Source organism: Amblyomma maculatum, chromosome 1 (assembly GCF_055883805.1).
Source record: "Amblyomma maculatum isolate TAMU_Amacu chromosome 1, ASM5588380v1, whole genome shotgun sequence".
NCBI lineage: Eukaryota > Metazoa > Arthropoda > Arachnida > Ixodida > Ixodidae > Amblyomma > Amblyomma maculatum.
Window position 1 is genome coordinate 341,198,829 of NC_139344.1, and position 12,475 is coordinate 341,211,303.

General features: G+C 45.6%; 1 protein-coding gene across 1 annotated transcript; it reads left to right on the forward strand.

Annotated features, from left to right (window-relative positions):
• The first annotated feature begins 742 nt into the window (after positions 1–742).
• On the forward strand, positions 743–7,489 carry LOC146207592 (vitamin D 25-hydroxylase-like). Its single transcript, XM_084577007.1, has 6 exons — positions 743–960; positions 2,327–2,454; positions 4,445–4,551; positions 5,069–5,076; positions 6,792–6,979; positions 7,299–7,489. The coding sequence occupies exons 1-6, from the start codon at positions 743–745 to the stop codon at positions 7,487–7,489; spliced, it is 840 nt and encodes a 279-aa protein (XP_084433133.1).
• The last annotated feature ends 4,986 nt before the right edge of the window (positions 7,490–12,475 follow it).

The window sequence follows — 12,475 nt, forward strand, 5'->3', positions numbered from 1 at the left end:
CAGCAACTTACGCTCAGTGGCTGAGCACCGGCATCAGCCACATTTACCCACATGAGAGCAGAGGACGGGAATAGAGGTATAGTATTGAGAATTTGAAAAGGCGGTGCTAGGGGCTTAGCCTAAGCGTCGGTTACTTTTTTGTTGCAGTAGGGTATCATGAACCAAATATGCACACGCACACTTGGCACAATTGGTCGAACCTATGAGATTCTTCGCAAAAATGAGCCGTTCATCTGGCCAGCTGAAGCTGACAGCAGTTTCAGGAGGGTTAAGAAAATGCTATCGTCGAGTACAGTCCTCCAGATGTTCGATCCGTCACTTCCAGTCATTGGATGCGTCCGACTGTGGACTGGCAGCATCCGCAGTCGTCTCTTCGGCGGACGTCGTTTCTGCGCCGCGTGCACGCACATATTTCACGTCTGCTTCCTTACTCTCTTTTATCTTCGGAACGCGGCATTAATGGTCACTCATTCGGAGCCTATCTTTTATGCCATAACGACAGCAGCAGAGTGCAGTTAGACTGTCATAGCTGCCGTGCAAGAGAGTATAGCTCCTACCGTTTTTTCCTCACTGGTACGCACAAAACCTATATATAAAGTGAATGCTGCAAATGGGGACGCGGGCAGCAGGGAGATTGACGTCCCTATTGTACACAACGTTTCGCGAGTCTAAGCTGTTTTAAGCAATTAGCCCACTTGTCTGCGAAGTTCCGCAGGCGCTGAAGCTGGCACAAGCAGTCACTATGCTGGGGGTATTCTGGAAGTGTCTCTTCACGAGTCTAGTCGCTGGGCTTCTGTCGATCCTGGTGCGCTATCTGTGGGAGTTGGTGCTATGGAACAGGCGAAAGAACCTTCCTCCGGGACCCCGCGGTTTGCCGTTGGTCGGCTACCTGCCCTTCATGCCCAAGGACGGACACCGGGGCATCGAACGTTTGAGGAAGAAGTACGGCAACGTATTTGGGTACGTTCTCGACACTTCGTTCGCTATTGTGCGTATACACTAATCGAGAGGTTCAGAGCATACGTTACTATGTCCGTTTCGTGTAAGTCTCCACCAAAGAGTGAGGCAGATGCCGGTATTTTCTCCCCCCCCCCCCCCCCCCCCCCCAAATAAAAAATAAATGCGTTTAGTTTAGCTTAGTGCAGCTTATAGGGTTTAACATTCCATCGCGACTCAGATTATAAGAGACGCTGAAGTGGAGGGCTCCAGAAATTTCGACCATATGACTCTTTAACTTGCACTGCCACCACACAGGGCCCGGGTTCCCTGCCAACTCCTGGGTAAATTGCAGATTGGTGTACAGGAAATTTAGGAAACGCTCTGTATCTTTCACACTCCTCGTTGGACACCTAGATGAGACGCGCTATAAGCGAAGAGAAGAAGGTGGAAATTAAAGAGACAGAAAAAAAAGAAAAGAGGTACCGCTGTGGAGAGCTGCGCAACAATTGCCACCACCTAGAAACTTTTACATGCACTGATATCGCTATGCCTGTTTATTATTGTTAAAGCGCCAAGAAAAAAATATACTTTCGCACGTCTCAACAGGTTTAAGCGATGTTAAACCACGGCAACTTTTTCTTTTCTTAAGATCCAAATGTGCTGGGGATTTCAGACAGAGATTGGGCACCTAATCCGGTAAGGGATTCTCTGCGCACCCTCGCGTCTTTCCTGAAACACTGTGCTTTCAATTCATATGCATGTCTCCAAGAGACACCCAGATGTGCTTGTCCTGACGCTTTCGTTTCACTATGCAAGACGCGCGTATGAATTATCTGCGCCAAAGTTTACCGAGACCGACAAGTATACTGGGTAATGCAGCCGTAAACTAAGAACGCCGACAAATACATGAGCTCCACAGTTTTCGGGCCAGAGGGTACACCACATGCTGTAGTCATGGTGATGTCCATGTGGGCTTACAATCAGTGGGCTTACGACAAAGCTTAACCAAGATAAAACCAGTACATCACGCTGCGTGTATCATGCCATAGATGAGCTAAGCTACTGCCATTTTTTTTCCCTTAAGACTCATATTGGTTCCTTGAGTTCGATGTATATGTACCCTATCAAAACTGGTATAGATAAGATAAAGAAATAAACCTTGATTCTGATACTGGCTCATTTGCCGTCGTTATGCGATAACACCAGGAATTGCTTTATTGCGATGAGAAGATACATAGCAGCAGATATAAATCAAATAAGGGCAAAATTTACTAGGATGCAAAGCCGCTACATGTTGTATATGTGAAATACTACCTGATAATCGGTGCAACCATCACTGCCATTGTATAATCACTCCGACCATAACGAAGGCACAAATGGAATGCAGGCTTCATCTGGGCCGCCGGTACGCGGCCTTCCTGTGCGACTTCGCCTCTGTAAAGGAGGCCCTCTCGCAAGACGTGCTGCTGAACCGTCCCGAAGAGTTCCCTCTCAACGTCAACAAAGGAACGGAAAGTAAGCAGCAAATATGGCCATTTTTCGGCTTCACTTGCGGGTGCTATTGTCCTTGTCCTTTGTTGTGTGTGTGTATATATATATATATATATATATATATATATATATATATATATATATATATATATATATATATATATATATATATATATATACTATTTGCGTGTCGATCAAGTCGATCAAGAGGGTAGGAAACCGGCATGTGCGGAACTATCAGTCAAACAACGTTGATCGTATAATAACAACAATAAGAAAACAAACGTGCATGGAATAGAACAAGGCAGCTGTAGTTGGACAGGCTTGCTGTACACGGCTTCAAATAATGCTTGAACTGCCTCGGGCGTTCTTTGTCCAAACTTTTCTTTTTGTTTTTATAAAAAAATCACAGAATTTAACCTAGCGATCAACTGCTCGTGCAAGAAGCACTTGGAGGCGTTCTCAGAACTGCTATAACTACTCGCATACCAGTTGTGATTGTTATTTGTCCAATTATAGCGGTACAGTTTAGTACAGCTCTCTTCAGCCAAGCTGTGAATAGCGTGGCACTTAACGCGAAAACAGTTTTCGAGAACCGTTATAAGACAAGTTATACAATTAGCGATCGCAATCATCTAGCGTATACTACTAAACCGCACGAACATGCATATACCAGGTGTCCCAGCTAAATGTAACCAAGAATTTAAATAACGAGTGCTCTGGCCCTGTGCAACCAACTGAAAACTGTTGAGGGTCGCCTGGGCAAGTCTACTGTGTCTTTTTCGGCCGACAATGTTAATTACAAAATAGCTGACTAATATTTAAATTATTCGCTTGGGGAACAAAGCGTCAATGCAGAAGTTGCATACCGACCTAATGAAAAGGCTAATTGCTGTGTTTGCACTAAAGTGTGATTTACATTGCTTGGTTGCTTCAATGAACGCTACCACGTGACCACCTGCTCGCTCGTGGCAGCCCGTAATCCGAAAAGAATGCAGCATTTCCTCTTTTTTTTTGTTACACTTCCTACTTGGTCCAAGGGAGCTTCGAAGCGCGTTTGAGCACAGCGCATATCTCAGAATAATTATTTAACAGATATACAACCAGCAATTTTTTACTCCTTAATATGGAAATATAATTAAACATAATAACAAAAAAGGAACCTATAGGGAGCTTGCATGAAGCGAGGCATGCTGGTTAATCCGCCATGATGTCGTCGCTGGCAGCAGACGGCAGGCAGCGCAGCCAGGCTGAATTGAGCAAGTGTCTTGTCGTTTTCGACGGTCCACCGAGCAAACACGCGGCTTTTTGTGCGCTGCCCTTACGCGCGTGCCATTGTCGGCAGATTCCCGAGGAACATATACGCGTCGACGCTGTGCCTGAAAAATTGGGCGCGCTATGAAGAAATGGAAAGCAGTGCGACACGGACCTGTTCAAGCTACGCGAGAACGACTGACTGCACTATGCGTCTGGACCTAGCTGCCCGTTGACATCGCCGACATTCATGATTTCTAGTTCTGGCAAGTAGTTCGATACTCCCTCGGATTGGCGTCGATCTTGCGTATGTTGGCCCCTGCGAGCCATTCGCATCGGCGTCGCTAGGGAAATCCCTTGCCTTCTCGCCCTCGCGCAGACGTATTTTTGAAATCGTGAAGAACCCGCAGTCGGTCTGTCCGATCGCGCCAGCATCGTCTGCGTGCACTACGCGACCATGCAGACGAGGCTGTGAGGCAGTGCCGTGCAGCGTCGTCTGCTGCCAGGGACAACATCATGGCGGATTACCCAGCATGCATCGCTTCATGAAAGCTCCCTATATAGGGCCATAGTTTCATTGTCTTAACTGCGCAGTGAACAATACGCTTAGACTCGAGAGAGGTTACCACAGTGCGTGCATGCAAATGCTTAAGACACACGGAACTGATTCTTTTGTTTTGTTCGGAACAAATGTGCTGCTACGTGGGCTCGTCACACTTACCAAGTCGTGCGGTGTCGGTTGCGTCTCGCCTGCCCACAGGTATGCTCGTGCTAAACGGACCCTCCTGGAAGGAGCAACGCCGGTTTTCAAAGAAAGCGTTCAAGGAGCTTGCCGGTGTCACGCAATCTGTGGAGACATCGATACACGTAAGAAGGAGCAACTGGTTGCGAGTGAATTCGCTCTTATGAGCAATGAAAAATTCGGTCTAATGTTCAGACCGACTAGAAGAGGGCATACGTTTGGCTTCGAAAACTCTTTTTGTTACATAAAAGCTGCGTATACTGGTAGGCACATTCGTTTGCAGTCGATCAAACTTGTCCAGACCGCTCTTCTCTGGCGGCGTGCTTCGGAGCAAATAAAGTGGAATGTTATCGCACCTACCTTGTTTTAAGGAAGGCGCTTGGCCTGTTCTAAAGTTTGGTGATCTCGATCACATATGTTATCGGGGTGATTCAATAAGCTGTTTACGCTGCTTTACGCTGCCTGGAGCGCTTCAAAGTGATGACGACTGCGCATGCACATATACATATAACAGCCACCTAGACACATACCTGTACCGTCGGTATCAAACGTGGTCTATTCCATGCGGCGGGCGGACGAGCAAAGCAGGACTAAAGCCCCCTAGTGGAATGTTATGTTATGTTGCGTCTCGCCTGCCCACAGGTATGCTCGTGCTAAACGGACCCTCCTGGAAGGAGCAACGCCGGTTTTCAAAGAAAGCGTCTTGTCATGTCTTGAGCGCGCAATAGCTTCCATACATTGAACAAGGCTTCCACTTCATACGGAGGCCTTGTTCACTAGAAATTACGCTTGAAAATTAATGCTTAAGTCCGTTTCAATAATCGTCCGAGGCATCTTGCATATGTTGGCAGGAGATTGGCACCGTCGCGATTGAGTGTTTTTTTTTTTTTTTCGTTTTTTTTTTCTTCCGAGGTTTGTACCACGAATGATTCGAGATACGTGAAAGCCAGGTTTTTTCTTTGGCGATAATAGAGGATTATTTCCAGCGGATATCGCGTGCTGTTGGTACGACGTGCTCAGCAAGTGCATTGGAGACGACTGCAAGGAGGGCTTTAAGCAAGACTGCATTCCAGTTCCACCTACAGGTGACATTTGGCACCGAGACAGCGAATTGGGGACCGTTTTCATCAGCAGGCACATCGCTTATCTCGTTTCCACGCAACACCTTCTGGCTCCACCAGATACCGAGCGGTGCCACAACAGCAGCAATATTGGTACCCAGTTTCAATTTGTGGGCTTAACTTGTTCTTTGCGCGCCCGAGCAATGACGTGGCAGCTGGCGTGCGCTGCGTGAAGCGAACATTTTGGTGCATCATTTTACGGCGCGCTTCGGCCGTCTTGTCATGTCTTGAGCGCGCAATAGCTTCCATACATTGAACAAGGCTTCCACTTCATACGGAGGCCTTGTTCACTAGAAATTACGCTTGAAAATTAATGCTTAAGTCCGTTTCAATAATCGTCCGAGGCATCTTGCATATGTTGGCAGGAGATTGGCACCGTCGCGATTGAGTGTTTTTTTTCTTCGTTTTTTTTTTCTTCCGAGGTTTGTACCACGAATGATTCGAGATACGTGAAAGCCAGGTTTTTTCTTTGGCGATAATAGAGGATTATTTCCAGCGGATATCGCGTGCTGTTGGTACGACGTGCTCAGCAAGTGCATTGGAGACGACTTTCTTGTTGTTGACATCATTCATATATATATAAAAAAAAAAAACATTTATTCGCAAGAATGACGATCTCCGTCAACGTATGCAAGACGCCTCGGACAATTATTATTAAGCGCCGCTTTCCAAGCATAGTTGCTAGTGAACAAGGCTTCCGTATGGAAACCGAAACGTCTTGTTTTCTTGGCTTTCTTCGCGACATTCGCGACACCATTGCCTTCCGTTCGAAAAATATTATCAGGGGCTAATGGCGTGTTTAGAAGGGTAAATTGTCGATGTGTTTACTATGTGATGCTGCAATAAGCCAACAGAATAATCCGACTATGACTGCAATGGAACCTGCAGCTCACCCGGACAGCGCATTTCAAGCCCGTTTAGCAAACATTGGATATACCTTCGACTCACGGCAAACCTTTGGCTTAATATAGGCAAAACATTCAGCCACAAATCATACCCTGCTCCTGCAGCCATTAGACTATATTTTGTTCGAAATAAACTTTTGATCCGTTAATGTCCAGCTCGAAGACTAATGATTTTCATTGCAGGACATTAAACTATACTTGCCGTGGTTCGAGAGAATATGTAAGTTGCCATAAATTTCTGCAGGCACTTTTTACAAGCGTTAAAGCAGCGTAGGCACGTACGGGCCTAAAAAAAATACAAATTTTAACACAGGCGTGATGTTCTCGCCTTGGTCGCAGCACCAGCGAGGACTTGAAGGTTGGAGGCTACGTCATTCCACGAGGCAGCATCGTGGTACCCGCTCTATGGTGCATATTCCACGACGCGTCCATCTGGGGAGACCCGGAAGTATTCCGGCCCGAGCGCTTCCTCACTGACGACTGGACACGAGCGAGCAAACCGGAACAACTGATCCCGTTCTCATACGGTAATTGTGGCAACGGTCTACACCTCGTCGAAAGCTGAATAGACGTTAAGGGTGGTAGGTTATTCCGACTAGTATAATATGCCTCGCCTATCGTCGACTCAGCTGCCTTATAGCGCACTAACCATATCTAACCAAACCTCTCAGTATTAACAGATATCAGTTATAAATCCACATTCATACCGAGGTCCCAGAGTAGTTTCTTAATTGTTTTGCCTGGTCTGACGTTTGAAAATCGGCCTTGCAAATGTGCTCAGAGTTTTACGAAACAAGCGCATTATATTCAGTGATTCTATCTTTTGACAGTGGTCGTCTCTTTCAGGAAAGCGGTCGTGTTCAGGAGAAGGAATCGCGAACATGGAGGTGTTCATATTTTTCACCACCATCCTGCGTCACTTCCCCGTTGAACCCCCGCCCGATGCGCGAGCCCTCGTCTTTGACGAAAAGCTCGGTCTAACGCTCAGGCCCACGCCCCAGGAATTGGTCTTCAAACCACGGGGCACGTTTTCTTGACAAGACTGCCAGCTGCTTCGCCGAAAAACAACGATATGCTTATCTTTGGAAGAATTACTGAGTAATTCTGAAGTAAATAACAATTTTCTCCTAGACGGTATAGTTTCCTTGGCGCCCATACATTCTTTCTTAAAACCACGCGCTCTTTGAGCGTCCTTGTAGAGCTGGCTTGCACGGTGCACCTGACAGGCGGAGATTGTTTGAAAAATCATTGCAAAACGTCACAACAGTGCAAAGAACAGGTGCTTTGCAATATATATGCGCACGCTGCCTGGAAAAGTATAGACCTGGACCTTTACAGAAGATACATGGGTACAGACGTTCTAATACCACTTCCAGTGCACGTTTACCGTGACTGGATAAGTCAGCACGGTAATGTGACATGCCGAAATCAAAGAGCTGGTTGCTCGGTCTAACGCAGGTAACCTGATTTTCTCTTTGTCGACCCTATAAAACCATGGCTCAGAGGTCTGCGCCAGAAGAGCCATATGCCCGTGAATCTTTGAGCATGGTGAATACCTGAAGGTAGCCAGATAATGTCTATATATAGACCCCTGCTGCTTTCTTCCTGACGTAAAGGTGATTATCAAGGAGGATTGCTGCCACTGAGAGCCGCAGTTGTTATGCAGTCTGTTCAATGTATTTTGCAAATGAGACTTAGCTCACGTATCATTGCTTCCAGCAACAACTAGCTTGGAGAGAAAGTAAACAGGTCTTTCAGCCACTGCTGAAGAACAAAATAAAGTATGCAATAAAGGACTTCTGGATGGGATTTATAGCTATACAGATATTCTAAAGACGAACACCTCATTTTTTTTTATTACCGAAACAGTTTGTCGATCTTAAAAGGCAGCTAAGACGATCTTTTTTTTATCGTCACGAATCGAAATGAAACTTTGTTCATATTTTTCATGGTATTTGAAACTGCCCTGTCATATTTTGCACCTGAAAGCGGCGTAGTTTTTCCGCAATCGAATTTTAAAGATGGTCTTTCCTTAGCGCAAAACCAAACTACATAATCGAGCGATCTCTAGAGGCCACCCTGAGCTGCTTACGTCATGGGTGGGTTTGGCATGAGTGGAGCCGGGGATTTCGCAGAATCTGAGCGTGCTTACCCAAGTTTATACTACTCTCAGGTAGACGCTATGTATACACTAATGGTAGGTCGTGCTCACCCCAGTTTAGCTTAACACTCTCAGGTAGGCGCCATGTATACACCAGAATGGTAGGTCATGAGAACTGGTGCTGTGCTGTAAGGTGTACAAATTCATCAGCGACGAGAACCGTCGTGACCAATTACGAATTCCCACAGGACCAAGACCTTCGCGACAGGCGAATAAAAGCTCTGTGCCACGTGGACATGTTCACCGAACACCAAATCGCGTGTGCTCGAAACATATTGCACCAGAATGGTATTAAGAGTATGAAACCCTGCTGTGTATTTTGCCACACTTATGAGATTCTCGCTGCATCTCAATTCACCATCAATCAGCGCTGGTATTGACAACTTCAAAAGCTCCGTGTTCACAGTCGACAATTTCGTCACCTTCGGATAAATCAAGCTTGCTGCTAATGGTAAACGTCTTGAAGCTTACGAGGGCTAGTTCTAGTGCACGACTCAAATCTTAGAGTAGATAGAATGCTGACACTTGACCAGAGACTTAATTGGGCACCATGACATAGTTTCCAAAGCTCTATAAATATCAGAGGAGGCATATAAGTAGCCTTCGAAGAATGAATAGCTTACGAATCATTCTCCGGCAAAGATAAACCATCAGTCAAGACTTCATACTCGGTACTGTGCGCTCGTCTATGCATTATGTGGAGGAACTAGATAAATTGAGATGGAGTGACAGTGTAGTGAAGTCTATAGTTTCCTAAGAGATTAGAAAATTAGTAAGAATCACATAAACTAGTTCCCGGCAAGGTAGAGGAATTCATAGTATAGAAGAGAAATGCGCAACAACTTAGGACACAGGAAGAAACACATACGGCAGTTCACGAGCGCATGAACTGTCTCGTGAACTGTTGTATGTGTTTCGTCCTGTGTCCTGTCTAAGTTGTTGCGCATTTCTCTTATATACTATGCAGAACCAACTAGCCCGACAACACGCTCTTCTGTAGAGGAATTAAGGATCTCGCACTTGGACAGATATTCGGCTTCAAACGGGAAAGGTGGCCTTGACGAATGGTGATCTCATGAGTATACTGAGGAAGGGTGCAATATATGTAGGGAGCAGGGTAGCAAATCAGAATAATGACAATCTTTCATAATATCAAAGATCAGACTGTGGTTGGTTTCTTTTTCCATCTGGTTGATTCTGGAGGTTTAACGTCCCAAAGCGACTCGGGCTATGAGAGACGCTGTAGTGGAGGACTCGGGAAATTTCGACCACCTGGGGTTCTTTAACGTGCACTGACATCACCAAAGCATAAGAGCAGGGCCGAAATAACAGTAGGGAGGGCCTGGTTAAATAAAATATTAAGAGGGCCGCTATAACGCCCCCCCCCCGCACATACACGCACGCACACACGCACGCACACACGCACGCACATACGAACGCGCATCCCATCCTACCTCGCTGACCCTGTTGTCCTGTTTGAGACATGACACATGTATTCTCTGTAGGAAATTCTAAGAAATTCCCAGCAGAGAACACACATTATTTTTAGGAGTGTGGAAAAATAGGCTAGTTGGTGATACATTTTGAAATTAAAACCGCGGCAAACACAGGACAGAGGGAGGCGATGACATAGGGCCCTGTGTTTGCTGCGGTTTTAATTTCCAAATGTACCACCATATTTACTCGAAGAATCTGCGTATTGTTTATGCATATATGACCTGAGTATATAATTTCCCACAGAGCACGCGGACAGACCAGCATCTAAACAGATATTCTAGGAAATGACAAGGCACACGATATCCTGCCACCGAATTTTATCTGTTGTAGGCCGTAATTGCACCCGCCACTGCTTCGCGGTGGTGGACGACGGCTGTTGTTGCGGCACGCGTCTTTCTCTCCCTCTTCTTTTTCCTTCTCCTCTACTTTCTCTCTTCTGTCCGCACGAGGCAGCGGAGGTGGCTCAGCTACAGAGCGAGTAGCAAGCCCGTGCATTTTCTTTTGCTTCTTACAGCTAGAGCAACAACAACGACGACAATGCGCACTCATGAAAAAAATAATTTCTCGAGTGGTTATTTTCTTGGCTAATTCGATAGCGCAGGACGATTGGCTGTGTGTGTGCACAGACGAAGTAGAGATAGGTCACAAGCTGTTCCCAAATTCTTACCGTAAGTGTGCTACCAATCATACAGAAATTTTGTGAATTCATCCAACAAGATGATTTGAAGCTCGCCTAAGGCAGTGTTTTCACAGAAACTGATATTACGTTCTTGTGGTGACGCACAACACGGCAAATAACGTTTGTTACTCCAAACGCTGCCGTAATGCGGTGAGTTAAAATTTTCGAAACGGTGGCAGCTGCAGAGAATGACATCGATGAGCTGGCACAAAATTGAAGTTTTAGCATGCTCTAATAATCACTAATATATATTTACATTACCAAATATTGTTCACATATACCAGGTTAGTATATTTACATTTTGCGCATAACTTCCACTTTTTAAAACAGAAGGAATCACTTTTGCATGTATCGCACACCTTTCCTGCTTTCAATTTACAGAATAAATTTACATTTTACCAGGTAGCATATTCAGCTTACTGTACCGAGAAGCCACCGCCGCAGCCGCAGCCGCAGGCGGCAATCGGAACAAAAGATGGGCACTGAAAATAGTGGACACTTAAGCTCCACCTTTAAGTGTATTATAGGACAACGTTAAAGGTATATCTCTTTGCCGCCTGCCCAGGCCGATTCTGGTTCGCATACATGAACTTTATTTTAAAATAGGGTATATACTTAAGTCGTGTTATCGCATCTACAATGCAGCTTAAGCGTCCTGCATGCTTTGTTTTTGCGGAAACATTACATGTATACGCAGTGACGAAATTATTAGTTTAAATATTTAACAGGAATTCAACTTTAAAATGAGGCGTGTATTCGCATAACGTTTGATTTTTTTCCTTCCACATTTAAGCAAGTGATTAAACTTATTCTCGTTTCTATAATCATTTCGGAGCCTTTTGCTGGGAGAGTTTCTTGATGAGATCTTCAACGTTGAGCCGCCTGAAATTGTTGCGGCTCCACAAACAGCAACTATAAAATTACAGAGGTGGCTGTCAGCTATGAGCAGTCATGAGAACGACAGTCATATTCGGCAGCTCACGAATGCCCACAGTGCACAAAGGTTACTCACCACTTTTAGACTTTTAGGAGCAGTGGCGAAAGGCGCGTATACGACGCGAGCACAGCGTGGAGACGATGTTCAGGGAATTGCTGGCTCACATGTGCGCATGCGTGCCATCCACTAAGCATCGCCTCACGAGAAACAAACAAATAAACTGAAACGAAAGCCAGTTGAAGAGGTAACCTATTCCAAATCTTGAGCGCGGCTTTGCACCATGCTACCTGTGCGTATTTTAACCTAAGCTGTCGAGAGATTGTTGGGCGTAAAGTTTATATATGAAGACGTTTCCCTTTAATTTCTTCATAGCGGACGGCACATACTGTAAGATATTGGTGCTCATTTAATTAAAAATAAAATTATAGGGCATTTCAATAAACATCCGTCTAAGAGACATTTTCACTTGCTGCCACGTTTCTTGGAAATATTTTAGCGCTAGCCACAGTCACGAATTTCGCCGGTCTCTGTCCGAAGCCCCTCTCGCTCTGTGAACTTGAAGCGCGAAAGTAGTGTTCTAGAAAGTCTTCTAGACACTGTAGCGAACGAGAACGTGGTGGCGCCTCTCGCGTCAGTCACCCTCAGCTTTCGCAAACAACAGACGTGTACGCGCGGGATCTCTATAGATAGATATCGGCAGTTCGCTGCTTACCGCATAGTGAAGCAACATGTGCTCATGCACATCTGCG

What these genes read in the sequence shown, in the direction of transcription:
- LOC146207592 (XM_084577007.1), top strand. Translation starts at nt 743, where the DNA reads ATGCTGGGGGTATTCTGGAAGTGTCTCTTCACGAGTCTAGTCGCTGGG. An exon ending in AAGTACGGCAACGTATTTGG is followed by an intron (nt 961 to 2,326) that starts GTACGTTCTCGA and finishes AATGGAATGCAG; the next exon opens with GCTTCATCTGGGCCGCCGGT. An exon ending in CGTCAACAAAGGAACGGAAA is followed by an intron (nt 2,455 to 4,444) that starts GTAAGCAGCAAA and finishes GCCTGCCCACAG; the next exon opens with GTATGCTCGTGCTAAACGGA.